The sequence below is a fragment of the Manis javanica genome, chromosome 16, assembly GCF_040802235.1.
Source record: "Manis javanica isolate MJ-LG chromosome 16, MJ_LKY, whole genome shotgun sequence".
NCBI lineage: Eukaryota > Metazoa > Chordata > Mammalia > Pholidota > Manidae > Manis > Manis javanica.
Window position 1 is genome coordinate 34,121,579 of NC_133171.1, and position 17,432 is coordinate 34,139,010.

General features: G+C 40.6%; 1 protein-coding gene across 2 annotated transcripts in view; it reads right to left on the reverse strand.

Annotated features, from left to right (window-relative positions):
* The window catches only part of PRIM2 (DNA primase subunit 2), a 264,376-nt gene extending 261,317 nt beyond the window's left edge, over positions 1-3,059 (reverse strand). Inside the window, exons 1-3 of one of the 2 annotated variants that reach the window (XM_036998378.2) lie at positions 2,924-3,059; positions 2,057-2,221; positions 197-300 (exon numbers count right to left, since the gene is read on the reverse strand). In XM_036998378.2, coding sequence (XP_036854273.2) covers positions 197-300; positions 2,057-2,213 — 261 coding nt within the window. In that variant the 5' untranslated portion in view covers positions 2,214-2,221; positions 2,924-3,059. Of the gene's footprint in view, positions 1-196; positions 301-2,056; positions 2,222-2,923 lie in introns of those variants that run through there. The other variant, XM_036998379.2, reaches the window with a different exon arrangement.
* Between the last annotated feature and the right edge of the window lie 14,373 nt (positions 3,060-17,432).

Below are 17,432 nucleotides of genomic sequence, written 5' to 3' on the forward strand. Positions count from 1 at the left end.
TGAGGTAAAGAAACCCTGCTGTATTATAACCATCTGACTGTGTGTCAACCACCCCAGACTACAGGTACCTTCAGGCAAAGTCTATGCTGTATCGTTTTTTTTAAGCCTTGTGCCTACTATAAAAGCTTTCCCAAAATTGATATTCAGTACATGAATATGTCTAAATGGAAAGAACATATTTCCTGCTTTTACTTACTCTGTAGGAAAACTTGAGCTTTCGAATCTCAGCCTCCAACTTAGTCTGGTATTCCTCGGTGCCTTTCACATAGCTCACACCAAGATTCTCAACTGATTTTAGCACTGCAAAAAATTTTAAAACAGAAAAAAGAAAAAACGTACAAATGCAAGTTTTTAAAAACTAAAAGCAAGAGAAATAAAATCTATGGCTAGCAATAACCAGTTCTAACAGTTTTATTTTCTGCAAGTATATTATACAAATCACCTATGTTTATAAGAGGGTAATCTCCACCCACATGCAGCAAATATCCATGTCCCACAGTATAATCTAATACCAGGAATTCTCAACCAGCAGGGAGGGAGCGATGGGGGCTAATCACTGCTGTACGGAGCGACCATTGTCGAGGAATAAAAAACTGTCCCTACGAAAAAGGTTTACGCACTCCTTGACTGCATCCCTCACGTGGAGCTCTGTTAGGCAGTCCACTTGCTTCACTCAGCAGAGTCGTCAGGAAAAGACAGCCCTTCCCTTCCTGATGAAGCAAAGAGGAAGAAGACCCGACAGGGAGGAAGCAGGGCCCTCCAATCATCTGAATGAACCGTCCTGAATAGACGCTATGTAGTATGCAAAGGTCCACAAAGCCCCTTGTCAATCCCCTCTCAGGTGAATTCTGCATCCATCAGTATGGAAAGAGGTGTTTTTTAAACAGTGAAAAATTCCTGAAATGAGTCCTGAACATAAGTCCATGTCGCACAGGTACCTCTTAGTAAGGTGATCCAAACCAAACGAATCACCTTCCCTGGGTCCTGCTCCTCTTCCGGGCAGAGTTCCCACCCACCAGACCATCCAAGCTGGAGCTTCAGCCCCCTCCCCCACCCTCCCCCTCCTCACATCCCAACAATCTCCACCTGTGGTCAGTAATGCCTCCTAGTATCCCGTAAGTCTCTCCCTTCTCACACCACCACCGCCTTCATTCAGGCCCTAACATCTTGTCTCTCCAGTGGCAAGCCCAGGGGACTTTTCAGTCATCCTCTTAATCTCTGTGAAGCACCTGACACTGCCATCTTCCTAACACCCTTTCCTCCCTGGCCTTCTCTCTTTCACTCAACAAACAGGTACTGAGCCCCGTCTGTTAGCAGCTCTCACCCTGCTCCTTTAAGCACGGTTCACAGTATCTCACCTCTCCTTCTGATTCTTGTACAGGATATCCTGGAACATAAACTCTGAAGACAGTGCTGTTATTTCTGTTTCAGTTCATGACTAGCCTCTTTCTTCCTTCCACCACCACAGAGAGGATAAATAAGTCCCCAGTACAGTTGCCACATCCTTCTTACACCCCAATGTTATACCATCGGTGTGGCACAGAGTGTCCTCGGTTACCCATACTTCTCAATCCACTCTGAACTTATTCCTGTTCCTCAGATACGGCATGCTCCCTCACGCCTCCAGGCCTTTGTACAGTATCTCAGCTTGGAAAAGCCCTTCACTTCTCTGCTGAGAAATTTCTACATATCCTTCAAGGTCCAAATCTCATTTTTCTAAGTATTATTTAATAGAATTAAGTCACTCCCACCTCTGTTTCAATAGCACTAGTATTTACTTCCACAAAAGCATTTAAAAATACTAAGTTATGACTATTACTTTGGATGACTGTCTCCATGTACTAGAACAGTTTCAACGAGAAATCACAGTATCCATCTCAAATCCCTGCCACCTAGAATATACGGGCACTCAATAAACATGCACTGTACAGCAAATGAATGAAGAGAAAACCCTCAATATTGCTTGAATGAAGGAAATAAATTATCCTCATTCATCGCCACAAAGTACAAGTGAGTTTCTTAAGAATATATAAATTCTAATTCAAATATCACTCACATTTAACTCTGTCGATAGCCAAGTTTTCAAACTCTGTCAAAGATACGTTTTCAGAAGGTGGCTCCAAGTAAAACTGAAGGCTGTGCGGGTAGCACGCACTCCTCTGGTCACCTGCTAATAACCTCAGTTTCCTCCGCTTTTCTCCAGAAAACAGCATATTGTTACCTTGGGAAGAAAGCACATAAAGTGATTAAAATGACGTAAAGTTGAAAACAACAAGCAAAAACTAAGTCCATATGCAGAGAAAGATAACACTGAAGAGCACGCACGAAGTGGTTATCCCCGCGTGACGTCTCTCTGCCTTTTCCAGATTTTCTACACTACACCTGTAACAATTTTGTACCGAGGCGGGTAGGAGGAGGTGCGTGCTAAGGGAGAGCCAGGTGATGGTCCTAACTTCCAGCAACACCAGGGTCAGGTGACGGCGCCTGGAGGTGTGCGCGACAGCGCCCTTAGGTCTCTGCAGCCCCCCCAGGGTTAGGGGGAGATGTAATCCGGGTTGCAGTCCTGAACTCGAAGGAAAGCGCGCTAGGTTCTGGTTAGATAAGAGACCTAAAGGACCCGGGCCGGTCACTTGTTATCTTAAGACTCTGGGAAACAGAACCTCTCTCGAATCCAGTCTTTCAGAAGTCCTCTTGGGGAGCATCCACAAGGTCCTTACAGAAATGCCCACCCCCGACCCTCCCCCGCCTCAACTCGCGGCACCTACGCCTCTGCCCCCGCCAACCAACCGGGGCCGACACCTCCCCGCCCCGCCAGGCAACCTTTCAGCCCCCACCGCCCGCAAAGGGATCGCCCTTTTTTCTCGATTTGTGAGCCTCAATACCAGGACTGAGGTCCGTCCTAAATCCTAGGAGTTTCTCTTACCTGCAACCACACCAAACACGAAAACACACAAACGTTGACACTCGCTTTCGGCTGGTGGCGGGAGAGTTTGTATAAACCGGAAGCGGAAGTCGCGGGGCCAAAGCCCCGCCCCCAGCGCGGACCGCGCGCCCGCCAGGGGGCGCTCGCGGTGCTCGAGGGTCCCGCCTGTGCTGGCGGTCGCTCCGGGCGGCGGTAGCGCCGGTGCTGGGACGCGAACCCTAGAGCGAAGCGGCGGGACCGTCTGGGAACGGCCAAGAGTGTCCACAAATCGAAACTGTGGCGCTTTAGCCCACAGGGCTGGCCCTCATCACTTTCGATCGGGGGAAAGACCTGAAGAGGAATAGGGTCTTTTTCGCACCCGGCTCACTATTAGGGGCTTTTTTTTTCTCGTCTACTCGCTCAGTCATCCTGTCCTGTAAGGTAGGTCGTATTAGCCTCAGTTTAGAGAAACTAACAGTCATCATTCGTTTGCTCGTCTATATACATACTCTGTTTTTTTTTTGCTATTGGATAGCACTCCCTATAAGGGCAGATTTTTTTTTTTACCTTCAGTACACTTCCCGCCTCCCCAGCCACTAACGCTTTGCACATAGTAAGCACCCAGCAAATCGTCTGGAATGAATGAATGAGGGCACACAAGCAGAAATCGCCCCGAGGTCTACGGAATCAGAAGACATCGGGCTCAGGGAGAAGCAGCGCGGGTCGAAGAAGCGGGAAGCGCGGGGGAGAAAGGCTCTCAGACTGCAGGCTCGGAAGCGCGGCTCAGAGCCACCCCAGCTCCCACTGAGGCCCGTAGGGTTTTCAAGAACTGGAAATAAACTTCCGTTGTGGCCTCTAGGGGACGCATCTCACTTACGAAAGTAGCCGAGGAATAACACTTGAAATGCTCAAGTTTTAGTAATGCCAAGTATAATGACACAATATTAAGCTTCAGTGCACCTACCGGGCATAGACCAAACTGTGGCTGGCACTGACTGTACCAGAACTTGTTTTAAGTGATTCACATACCAATCATTTTATACCCATAGCCATGTGAGATAGGTTATATTATTAACCTATTTTACATGTAAGGAAACCTAAGAACAGAGAAGTGACTTCAAAAATCACATAGTAAGTGACAGAGCCGGGTTCAAAGACAGCGAGACCGTCTCCAAGCACCACAGTACTAACCACCACTGTAGAAATTCCACTAATATGACAGGCGAGCCTCACCTTCATTCCTGCCTCTCTGTATCAACACACCGTCGACATTCCCTGGTACAGAGAAGAAACCAGAAAGCAGAGAACACCCTGAAAAAACTGGGAGCACAGACTAAAAGAACATTTACATGAATATCTGATTTCTGGATGGGAAGGAATTTAAATATAATAAATTACTAAAGAAAAAAATACCTGAAGATTTGACTATAAAAATATTAAATTGTGCATCTGAAAAAAAATCACATTTTTTGCAGTCCTCAAACTGAGGGACAGGTTCACCGTAGACATCAATGTCAAAAGGCAAGTACCATCAAGATGCGAAGAACTTGTGTAAATTAATTAGAAATCCTAAAACAAAATGAAAAGTGGGAAAAGAATAGCAACAGATAACTAACTCTTAGACAAAATAACTAATGATAAAGTGTGAAAAAGCATTTATCATTGGCAGCAGAAAACCCTTCCCCTACAAACTTGGCAAAGATTTTACAATGAAAACACTCTTTGGGGTGAAGTACAGTACAATGGGCTCACAGAGGAATCGATTGTGGGGCTGCAATTCTGAAGGACAATATGATCATGTGTTTATGAACCTTAAAAGAATTTATACAGTTTGATCAAATAGTTTCACTTATATGAACCTGTCCAGAAACAGACAAAAAAATTTATCCATTTGTCCACTGTTATGAGAGAAAAAAACAGAAAAAAAGAGTAAGTAAATGATGGTATATTCATGGGACACTATACAGCTATTTAAAATACATGTTTTTGAAGAAACTGACCTGGGAAATGCTCAGGATACCATTAAGTTAACAGCAGAATACATAGAACTACATATGCCATATGATCACAATTTTGTAAAAACATTACCTAATTGACCACAGTGATTTTAAATTACTTATTTCTAGTAAGTAAAAGTAATATATCCTTAACTGAGAAATTTTGGAAAAAATGAAAAAGAAAAATCCATCTATGATGTTGCTTTAATATCCTTTCCCAGTGACACAGTAAACATTTTGCTTCAAGCAAAATTTCATGGTTGATGAGAACTAGTGAAAGATGGCCTTGCCATGCTCATGTTTCTACAATGCCTCTGCCTACCAGGAAGAGGCTGTCCTCGGCGACTCCTTCTCCCTCCACATGTGCACCAATCCCTGTCTTCCCTTCATAGTGCAATCCAGGCAGATGTTATCCTTAGCAATCAGAATTTTACATGCCTAGACAGCCCCTCTGAGCTATACTCATTTTCATTTCACTTTTCTTGGCTTTAGCCTCAGTCTGGTCTTAAACTGGCCCACCCTTAACTTAAATGGCAATGCCCCTATAGCATTTAAATGCTATAGTTGATAGCTTTTAAATATTTCTTTGTTCTGTTAAAGAAGTTTGTCTACTGCAAACATAAAGATGCTTACATTGGTGGCATCTAAGATGCTGAGGTGGCATAGACTGTAGGAGCAATCAATGGTATTTTTAAAGCTCTATTCTAAGCATTCAGTAAACATTGGAGGGCTTCTCACAGCATGGACCTAAGACTTGATGACTTTATTGCCTACCTCTGCCCTCCAGCTTATGCTACAAACTACCAGTTCTTGCCCCAAAGAAAGCATTGCACTTCTGTACCTTGTCTCTCTCCTTACGGTGATCTTTCCAGTTCAGGGGCCCTTACCCGCCTCCAGCCTGCTGGAATCCCACGTGTCCTTTGAGTTGTTAAATGCTGTCTTCCTCCAGCCTCAATGTTGAGCCTGGATTACCCCTCATTGAAACCCTCACACTCTTTGTAATTCCGGTACAGTGTAATTCTTCCTCCTGTTAAATCGCTCTACTACGGAAGATCTTAATCTTTCAGGAACACAATATGATGAATGCACTCCTCAGAAAAATGCACTTACACACCAATTTCATTTGCTATATAAAATAGTTTGTGAACACACGTATGGGCTAGTTAAGCATACTAGCATTATTGGATTGTAAACTGTTTTTGAACAGGCGCTTTTTTTCTTTGTGATCTCTAAAGTGCTTACCACTGTACCTTTCAAATTAAAAATGAAGTGATTGATCTCATTTGTGACCATGTTTAATACGACCAATATCTTACCAAACATATCCCATAAGAACTGCTTTCTCATCATATTAAAAACCTACTTTAAGCCTCAGGGAACAAAATAGCTTGTGTCTGTCAGTCATTCCAGTATTTTTATTGTTTTCTAATGCCACAGTTTTGGTCACTATCTCACTGTGCGGAGTGTTTTCTGTATCAAGAGGCAATTGCAACGCAAATCTACTTATCGCAGCACCAATAATGCACAACTTGTTATACAATTTCAGTAGCCATATTTGATAAATTACTGTGAGCTCTTTCATGTACTATTTCATTGACAAAAATGGACTGACAATGCTCAACCTTGGCAACCAAGATGCATACAAATAGACTCTGACCTCATAATCAAGGGGAGGAAAACACACATAAACATACAACTTTTGCTTCCATTAGATCATAAACATCTCAGAAACAGGGACCACTGTGTCGCTCATCTTTGTAACCCCAGTGTCTGGCGCTCCATGGGCCTTCAGCAAGTATCTATTATACTGAATTGATGTAAAATGTGAGATGTATGAAAAAAGTGGTGGGTTCAGCTTGACCTTCAGCAGATGGTTTGAATTAATGTGACTCCAGTCTACAAAACTTCAAGTCCTCATCTGAGCACTTCATACACATTCCTTCCAGAATGACGTGGCTCCCCAGTTTAGCCTGTAATAAAGCAAAGAATACCTTTGCTGATGGAATTTCCATGAATCATCACTGCTCAGTTCAGTGCCTGCTCTGGCATTACCCCGTTACAGACAGACCATCCCACAGGCATCCACCCTTAGATGACTCCACAGCTCCAGGACTTCTGGCCTGTAGTGTCACACTTACAGCGGTGATTTTACTTGCCATGCTGGTAAATCAAAGCTTGTGTTTGTTCTTCCCCTGTGCGGAGTGTGTTGCCCTAAGAAGCGAAGGCTTGGTATATTTCTTTATGCAGTGAGGATGCTTGCCAGCTCTGCTTGCCATGGAAAACAGAAAGCCAGGAGGCCTTTCCAGCAGGATAAAAGCTAATGCAGTTAGCCAACCACCATCCCTCCACCTTTTCCATTTCACTGCCCACCTACGGGACATGGCATGGCAAGAAACCTGAAGGAGAACCCCCAGCCTTCACCCTTTGCTTCACATGGCTTTTATTAGGAGCAAGAGAACTTGAGTAAAAGCATATTTTTAAAGGGAGATACAGAGACGGAAGGTTACCCTCCCATATACCAACATTATGTGATTTGTTTCAGAAATACTAATTGAGGACCTACTAGGTGCCAGGCAATGTTTTCTATGCTTGGGATACAAGAGTGATGAAACAGGCCAAAAACCTCTGCCTCTTAAACATGACATTCTAGCAGTAAAGAGACAGTAAAAGAGAAGCATACATATTACTATGTAAAATAATTACTGATAACCGGAAACATAAACCAGACAAGGAGGATATAAAGTCTTTGGAGAAGGCACTGAAACTTTAGAAAGGGTGGCTATGAAAGGCTGGCTAAGAGCGTGACCACGAAGCAGAGAGCAGAAGACAATTAGGCGTTTAGTCATGTGTATCCTTAGAACAGCATTTCAGGCAGATGGAGGCTATTGTAATTCCATAGTATTTAAGACTTGTGGAATTGGTCCAGGAAAGGACAAATCAACCCATGGAACAGATCAGGCCCCACACCTAGGAATGTGACACATCCACCGTACAAATCAGTGGGAGAGACAGACAGTTCCAACTGGTGCTGGGATAACTGCCTAGCTACACGGAGGGAAATGTGTTTCCTACTTTCCGTGATACACAAAGATGAATTCCAGATGATTTGATGACTTAACATGTGAAAGACAAAACTTTAAGAATTTAAAACAAATATATAGATGATAAATATATATATAGATGATCTTGATATAGCAAATAACTTCTTAAACAAGACACTGACAAAAGGCACAAGCAGTTCTAGAGATGGGCAGTGGTGATGGCTGCACGACAGTGGGAATATACTTAACGCCGCTTAACTGTACACTTAAAATGGTTAAAATGGTAAATTATGTGTTATGTATATTTGACCACAATTTTTCTTGAAAAGCACAAGCCTAAAAGGGAAAGATTGATCATTTCAACCATATTAAAATTGAGACCTTAAGTTTTAAAAGCACATAATGATATATTTCTAATGACCCACAAATTGGGAAAAGAAATTTGTCAGATATAATTAACATAGGATTAGTATCAGAATATAATCAATAGGAAAAAGATAAAAACACAGTAGAAAAGAGTTAAGAAAAAAAGAAAACCCTAAAATGGTATTTTACACAGAGGAATCATAAACAGCCAAAAAATGTAGGAACATATGTTCAACCATATTAGTATGGGGAAATGAACATCAGATCACAATGAGATAATATTCTACCTCCACTAGATGGGCAAAAATTTTTAAGTCTAAAAATATCAACAAGCACCTAATATACTGCAGGTAGAAGTGTTAATTGGTGTAACTACTTTTGAAAGCAATTAGGCATGGTCTGGTAAATGTGACCCTTTGTTGCACTATAGTAATGCTACTGTAAGTATATTCTAAGAGAGATTTTTGTCCATAGTCATTTAAAACATTAACAAGAACAACATTAAGATAGTAAAATACTAGGAACTACCTATCATCAGGAAAATGGATAAATCGTAGTTCACACATTGGAATATTTTTAAAAAGTGAAAATGAATGAACTACAATTAAACACATCAACATTAATGAATCTCAAAACACAGTGTTAACTGAGAAAGCAGGTCACGGGAGAATACATCCATGAGCTAGCTCTCTTCCATGCTGCTCCTCACGCACTCTGACCCTCTCCCCTGTTCTCTGCTCCTAACTTGCCTGGACCATATATACGTCTTCCCATGCCTTCTGCTTCCAGGCCTTCTAAAGTCAAGTAGGAGCCCCAACAAGACATGAGAAGGAGAGAAGAAAGTGGGATAAATGTATTTAATCCCCTCGCTGCCTCCCTGCAAGGCTCCCTGCGTCCTTCACCCTGTCCTTGCTCCTCTCAAAGTGACCAGCCCTAGAGGGCTCCCACCCCCTGGGCCTGGTAATGGCTCCTGTTCCCTCTACCTTTCAGATCTCTGCACAGTAACTTAACTTCAGTTAAACCCTCCTTGATTGGAATATCTATCTTTTACGGTTCCCTGTAAATTGTCTCTGCAAAAAACTGTCTGAAGTAGTCTATTTTGAGTGCACCGTCTCTTGTTGGACCCTGATAGATACGATTCAGCATGTATATAAAAGCTTTAAAAGCAAAAGTCAAATAATATATTGTTCAGGGATACATATATCAGGTAGAAGATTATCAAAAATTCAAGAGAGGGATTCATACCCAATTCAAGATAGTGGTGAACTCCAGGGGTAGGGGGAGGAGGATGCACTCCGGGCACCTGGGGCTCCCAGAGTGCTGGTACTATCCTAGCGTCATGCTCCCTGGCGGGGATGTGAATGTGCCCTCTATTATTCTTTAAGCAGCACTTATATTTCTAGAGGAAATTTTAAAGGGGAGGAATAAACACAACAGGGACAGCCCAAGAGACAGGAGGGCACACTCACTCTTCCCCCCAGTGTCTCACTGGGAAATGTTGGCAAGTTTTCACTCCCGTTTCCTCCCTGCACCACCCCACATCTCCGCCCCACTTCCTGTCTCTCCTGCCCCTCACTAAGAGACCCAGGACAGATTTAACATCGTGATAGGGACTGAGATTTCAGAGCATGGACTGCTGAAGGCGCTGTGTGGAGGTTACCAGCAGATAAAAATATACACGGTCCCCTGCCACTTGAATCCACGGTCCCAGGACCAGGGACTCACCCTGACAACACGGGTCCTCTTCCTTGTCTTCCTGTCTCCCTCTTCTCTGAACCACTCAGGTGCCAAGATACAAATGCCCTTTTTCCCGGGAGACACCACCTTTACCGAAATTGCCACCACAGCTTGCCAGTATAATTCAGCTTGCTGCAATGTCCTAACCCCCCAGGCGGTTTGTCCTGCCTGGAGCTTCCGAGACCTGCATCCATCCAGGTAGGGTGTCCTGGTCTGGCCCTCTCACTTGGGGCAGCACAGTGTTGAGTTGAGCACAGAGTCCTGAATCTGGGTCTGGAATGGAAGGAAGAGACCTGGGGTATGGAGCTTGATCCAGCACCTCGGCTTTGAGTTTTTCCGTGCGGTGTGTGAGTGTGTGTGTGGGGTGGGAGGGATGTTAAGTGAATCTCACAATGAAACGTTGGCAACAGTAAAACTGTTTACTCTTGCTGCTGCTTATACATACAGGAGACTAATAAAGAACACAGAAAAGTCTGACCTTGATTTAGCCATGCGGGAATAATTTTAAATGCTGGTATTTATGAGCCCTACTTACCATGTACAGATAGTTACCCCGTGTACCATAACTTCAGGCATTTCATTGCTGTGTCAGATTAATTTCAGCAGAATTAATTTTATTACAGTACTAATTATTCATGCCAGTTCAGAGCATCCAAAGGCTGTAGGAATTACCTACTTTAGGTAAGCACACAACCTACTAACAACTTAGTGGAATGTCCCTTCCCACTAAATTATTTTTTCCTGATTTATAAGCTGACTGTAAGCCACTGTGCTAGAACCATCTACTTAGAATCAACTTATTTGTGTTAAAAGGAATTCAGTTGAAGAAAGAGAGCATAAGAAAAGAATGTCGGCAATCAAGAAACTATCCTCAAATATAATTTTGCTTTACACTCATAATTGATGACATTTTTCAATTTACTGTCCACATATCCTGCTCAACTGGAATGTCCAAAGTAAACTGGTGAGTTCACGTGAATGTGCTAGATCTGGACAACATCAGTTGGTTTGGGGGCTGAAACCACTCTGAATATTTGAATTTTTGATATGAGGCTGGCTATGAGATCATGAGCTCCTTGAGGCCAGGCAGACTATCTGCTTCGTTCATACACTCCTGCCTCTACCATGTTTTTTGGCACAGAAGAGATATTCCACAGCTCTGCCGAACCAGATCGAACTCTCCTGTATTTATCCCCAATTCCAGATGGGCTCTCATATGTTTTATGATGTAATCCTTCACAGATGTGTTTTTCACTCTAGATTTTGGCTCTCCAACTGAAATTCCTGATCAAAATATTTTCTCTCAGTTGGCTAGCTTTGGAAACTGAAGTAGGGGTAAATATGATCCTGCAATGATGCCAAGATCTAATTCCAGCTTGATGAACTGACTGATAATCATGTCCAAAAGTCAGAGTTTTCTGCTAGAAAATGATTTTAACATTTCGGAAAGTGGAAATTAAAAAATAAGAACAAGTTCCCCTTACTCTGACTAATTTAACACTTCAGGATCCGAGCTCAGTTACCCTAAGTAGGAGGAGGAATGGCACCTTCCTAACACACACAGAGTTGCATCATCTGCGTATTCTTCCCCTTGAACAACAAAACAACCTGTCAGCCAAGGTCCCATGCGGTAAAAACTTCATCCATCTAGAAGGAACACGATTTTTATCTGGGAGGTTAAATAGTTTAGAGTCAGTGCCCATTCATTCGAAGGAACATGGTTTTTATCTATGAGGTTAAATAGTTTAGGGTCAGTGCCCAGAAGCAGGGTAGTATGTACTTGGGACTCCAGCCTAAATGGGTTCTCACCTACTTGTCTCTTTCCAGGCCTCTCTACCTGACAGGGCACCAGGCCATGGGCTCCCAAACAAATGCTTTAGCTTCTTTTACAGGGATAGGCCCCTTCCCTCAACACTGCCTCCCCACCCAACCCACACATTCACCCAGGCCGCACAGGCAACTCTTAGAACCAAGGTCAGTCTTCCCCAGAGTACATTTATGAAGAAATTAGGTTGTTTTGTGCTTTTTCAGTGGAGTGATAGGAACAGCTGTTTTCCTGGAAGCTCAGTTTAACTACCTCAACTATGGGAATTTTCTGTCTGCTATGTAGAGTCAATGCAATCTTTTAAATATTATATTAACTCCAGACTTTTCCAATTATATTCATTTCCTAAGAATAATGGCATTGGCATTTGTGGAGCATGTTATAGTTTTCAAAGCAATTTCATTTATGTGATCTAACCCAGGATTTCCCAAACCAATTGAATCTCTGGGGTCTCTTCATTCAACTATAATTTTCATTGTTTTCTTTCCATTTTCCCTTCTCTTTTTTATGATCAGCTTTTAAAAGTTTAATGAAAGCATATCCTTTGTCATCTGGAAGACTATGTGATTTCCAAACAGTGCTATATGACTTACAGTGCCAGCCATTACATGTGACACCAAGCCCACTGGTGCCGTATGATCACCTGAAATGACATGGCTTGGTTTGCCATGTATTACTAAGCATGTCTAGCTGCTCTTAGATTATTAGCAGGTTCTAAAGTCAAAAAGCCAATCATCACCCTGCATCACCACTGTTCTTAATTCAGATTTTTTTCAACAGCTAAACAGACAAAACTAGCTTCTATCTGCAGTCGTAACTTGGAATTGCCAGACATTCGCATGAATAAGCCTTTCTTTTAAGATATTTCATGAGCTAAGGCTTGGTTTCTGATATTGTGAATACAAACTGAGTGCTACAGAAAACAAAACAGAGGTGAGCTTGAACATGAAAAGGATTCATTGGAGCCAAATAACATTAGGGCAGTGATACAATTCATTGAACAAAGATTTCACAGTAGTTGGAATAGAGATTTGTGGTAGAAGACTTGGGTTTTTTCAGGATTTATAATTCAAAAGACATTTAGTGATTTCAAAGAACCTGCTCAGCCCATCCAGCCCGTGCTCAGTTGGTATTACTCAGATCCTGTCTTTGTATGTACCAGCCTTCGACAGTGTACAAGCGTATCCATAAAAGTAGATATACAATGAAGGATATCTTCAATGGTGGTATTTTTTTATTTTTCTCTCTTGCATTTTGCAGTGAATAACTAACTTGATTGTTCCTCCAATCAATTATAGTGGCTTAAAACTTCATTTTTTAAAAATAAGGAAATAAATAACCCACCATGGTAATGACAATGATTCAGATGGTGATCCAATGAGCTCAAAATAAAGCCATCAAATAAAACAGTGACTAAATCTTTCTATTATTAACCACAACAGATGCTCTTTAATTTCAACAAAATGTCAGTTGGCAAATTAAGTTAATATTGTTAATTGGAATTGTATTGGCCTTACATGAAAACAAAAGCAGGCTCAAAACAGTTTATATATATTTATATATTGTTATTTATGTACTGTATCACATTTACATATGTGAGTATATATGTAATATATAAACATATACGTCTATAAATAAACCTTATGTACATCTAATAAATATAATGGCAAGAAATATAACAGTAGTTATTTCAAGTGGTAGACTTAGGATTTCTAAACTTTCTTTGTCATACTTTTTATACCTATTTAGTTTTTTATAATAAAGATATAATAAAGATGTTTATAATCAGGGGAAAAAAACACTTACTTTGTTTACAAAAATAGAATTCCAGTTTTCAAATTTTACCTGGAAGTCATCCATTTAAGAATTTTATTCTTCCCCTAGCTAGTGTGAGGAAATGCTGCCAATATTTTGGTGCCAGTAGTTACTTCTGCATATCCTACTTCTAACTTCTGAAGCAAGATTATCTTTGTAGGTAGGAATTGGATTTTATAAAAATAAGAGTTCAGATGGGGAATATCTGATCCAGTACCTAAGGTTTAACCAGTAACAAACCACTGTTTTATGTTGGAGTGATTTAGTCCACATTTTTTCTGTAGAAAGAGTCCTAAATCATTCTTTTGCCAAAAGGAAATATTTGGCATAAGACAAGGCTGGTAATATATTCAACTGATAGCATACTGTGGTTTAATGAGCTGAAATTATAATCTTTAGCTTTGTTCTCAATGAGCTAACTGATTTTAGGGAAGTAAAAGGAAAGTTCATGGCAGGGATAGAAGTAAAGACAAATTTTCCAGGCACTAACAGAAGGACCATTTCTCTCTGTTTTAAATCTCTTCTGAGTGGCGGATCTTAATCACCAAAATCTTGATGCTCATCTTCACGTGAGCAGGTCCACAGGAACCTTAACTCCTTCTTTGCAAAACTGAATGCATCACTTCTTCTCACATGTCTGTTATCTGATCCTTGGTTCACTAACACACCTTGAAGCAAAACTATCCTTTTCAACACCTAGATTAAAATAACCTCTAGTTGAGGTGGGAAAAATGGAGAAATGGAAACATCTTTTCCTAGAAGGACATTCTCCTTGCAAAACTGTACAACTTGAATTAAGCATGAGGAAGCATAGACAAGCCACAGAGCAACAGGCTAGTAGTGCTCTTCAAGCACATGAGGACAAAGTGTCAAGCACATGAGGACAAACAAAGGCTTAGGAACTGTTCCACAGAAAGGGGAGTAAGGAAACATGACAACTGAATGTAATGTGGAGTCCTGGATGACAGAGCCATCAGTGGGACAATGTCTTTGGGTCAGCTGATGAAGGATGACAGGTAATTTTTAGTGCTATTTTGTATTTTTTAAACTTGAATTATTTCAAAATGAAAAGTTTAAAAATTTCAACACTGGTTAGAAAAAGAAAAGAATATCAATTTGCAGACTGGTACTCTGCTGACAGAATAAGAACAAAGAGATGAGGAGCAGAGGTGCACGCCTGGCTTTTGTTTTCAGTTAGTGACATATTGTGGACGTTCTCTCCCTTTCAATAAATGTGGTGCTACATCATCTTTAATGACTCCAGTGCATGACTATCACATAGTATTTTCAATGAATTTCCTATTAATGACACATTAAATCATGTCTAGATTTTCACTGTTATAAATTTTGCATTACAATGAATACCCTTGCATATATATCTTTGTATGATTATCTAATTATTTATTTGGACTGAAATTGATTGAATCAAAGAATATGTGTTTGACATCTTGATTTTTTTGCCAAATTTTCTTCCTGAAAGTTTAAGCTTATTAAAAATTACTAATTTTTTGAATTTATAGAATATATTAATACTTATAATTTAGTTGTACTCAATATTTTGTGTTGTTTTTGTGGTTAAAATTGTTTTACATATGAAAAAGTAAGTCTGGATGGGTTAGAGGTCACAGAGACTTTTACTCTCTCTACTTTGGTATCATTTTAACTAGACACAACAAAGTTTGTACGTGTATTACTTGGGCAGTTAAAAACAAAAACTGTTTAAAACCAGAGTGTACCTCTATATCTCTAGCTTTTAACAGAACACATTTTAACAGCTTGATAAATAGGTTTCTCATCTGGGTGGTATCCAAGCATATCTGCCAAAAGTTAAACTCAAAGACTAAATTTGGCAATATTTGCAGTTAAGTGCAGCTGGTTTATCTTACCTGACAGCCACACATTTAAGGAAAATAAATTTTCCATAGACTTTGTATTGCCGACTAGCTGAAATAGTCTCCCAAGTAGAACTTTTACTTTTGGATTCAACTCTCTTTATCTTCAGGCTTTTCTTCCTTCAGAGAAAATTTGCCCCGTGATCCTTTTATTTTTGTGAAACAAACTACCATAGTTGTGTTTAAGCAGAGTCACTCATGGGGAGAATGACCATATCATTTGGTATCTGAATAAATATACTTCTGAGGGTGAGAGGGGGTGCTATAAGAATTGTGCTAGGATAACAAAGGTAAATCAGCCATTTCATGCAAAATAGATTGAATAAGCACCCTATTTATACGTTTTTTCAACTACTATGATTTTAGGAGTTAGCTTTAAAAAATTTTTTTTAATTCAGTATTTATTAAACAATAACTAGGTGCTGTACAAGTCAGAAATAATAAATGACCCATGATTGGGGCCCTCAAGGAGGTTACCAGACACTTAGGAAGATAGGACCATTGGCAATAAAAGAATATGGGAAGTGTCAGAAAGGCCAACCATAACAAATCATACCAGATATTGCTTTGTGGGTGTCTTACAAGTATTTCATATATTTAATCTAGTTTTACTCATAATACTCAAGAAAAATTAAGTATCGTTATCTGTACTTTAGACTTGAGGTCAAAAAATAGTTATAGGACTCTCCCAAAATCATAAAGCTGGTAAAAGACTGAGATTAAACCAAAAACTCTAACAAAACCCTATGTTAATCATCAGTATCTGTACCTGTATATGTGGTATACTATAAGGAGAAACACCTCTTTGGTTATAGGAGGTATTAAATATTAATTTAATATTTTAAACTATAGCTGATGTAGGAACATAGCAGAGATACAGATTAGGAGGTCAGACCGGGGAAGTGAAGGACAATGCCAAGTCAGAAGTACAAGTCAGGTGAGAGGTTAGCAAGGAGGCATTATGTATGTTATATGTCCATTATGTAGTTATATGTCCAATCCACAAATTACCAGGCTCTGGAGGAGAGAAGAGGTACTTCCAACAGACACAACAACATGGGCAAAGACATGGTGAAATCATCAATCAATCGGTATGAGTTACACTCACAGCTCATATAGGAACATGCTGTAAAGGACAAATCAGATCCCAAGATCCATATGTAAAGAAGTCTGTTGAGGCTATTAAATAAGAATCAACATTGAGGTAGGCTTGAATCACAGCACTGCCAAGAAAGAAAGAAAGAAAGAAACCAAAACAAGTATTTAGTGATGATAAGAAAAAAAAGGTGAGAGCGTTGGGAAAGAGACCTCCAAAGATTTCTTCCTGCAAGAGTGTTGGTAAGTGGCAGAAATGTGGATGTGCAGTGGGAAAGTCAACTTAAAATTCAAATAAAGGAAGTGCATCATTTGCTTAAGCTACCATAATGGTACCACAGACTGGGTGGCTTAAACAACAGATATTTATTTTCTCACGGTTCTGCAGGCAGGAAGTCCAAAATCAAGGTTTCAGATCAGTGGGTTTCTTCTGAGGTCTCTCTCCCTGGCTTGCGGATATAATAAATGTAAGTGGCAAAAAAAATTTTTAGCACATAATAGCAAGGTCCTGGGCTGAGCACTGTGCAGTATGTAAAAATGAAGATACAGTCTTACTCTCAGTAAATGTAGCAGGTAACAAACACACACATCCACACAAATAGCATAACATAAAAATGGCCCTAAGAGAGGACAAATAGGTGTTAAGAATGTTTTTAAAAGGAAGAAATCACATCAGATGGTGAAAAGGAACAAGCAGAAGGTCTAGGCCTAAGGCTTGGGGATACTTTGTTTCTCTCATTAGCGGTGACTTCTGCCAGTACT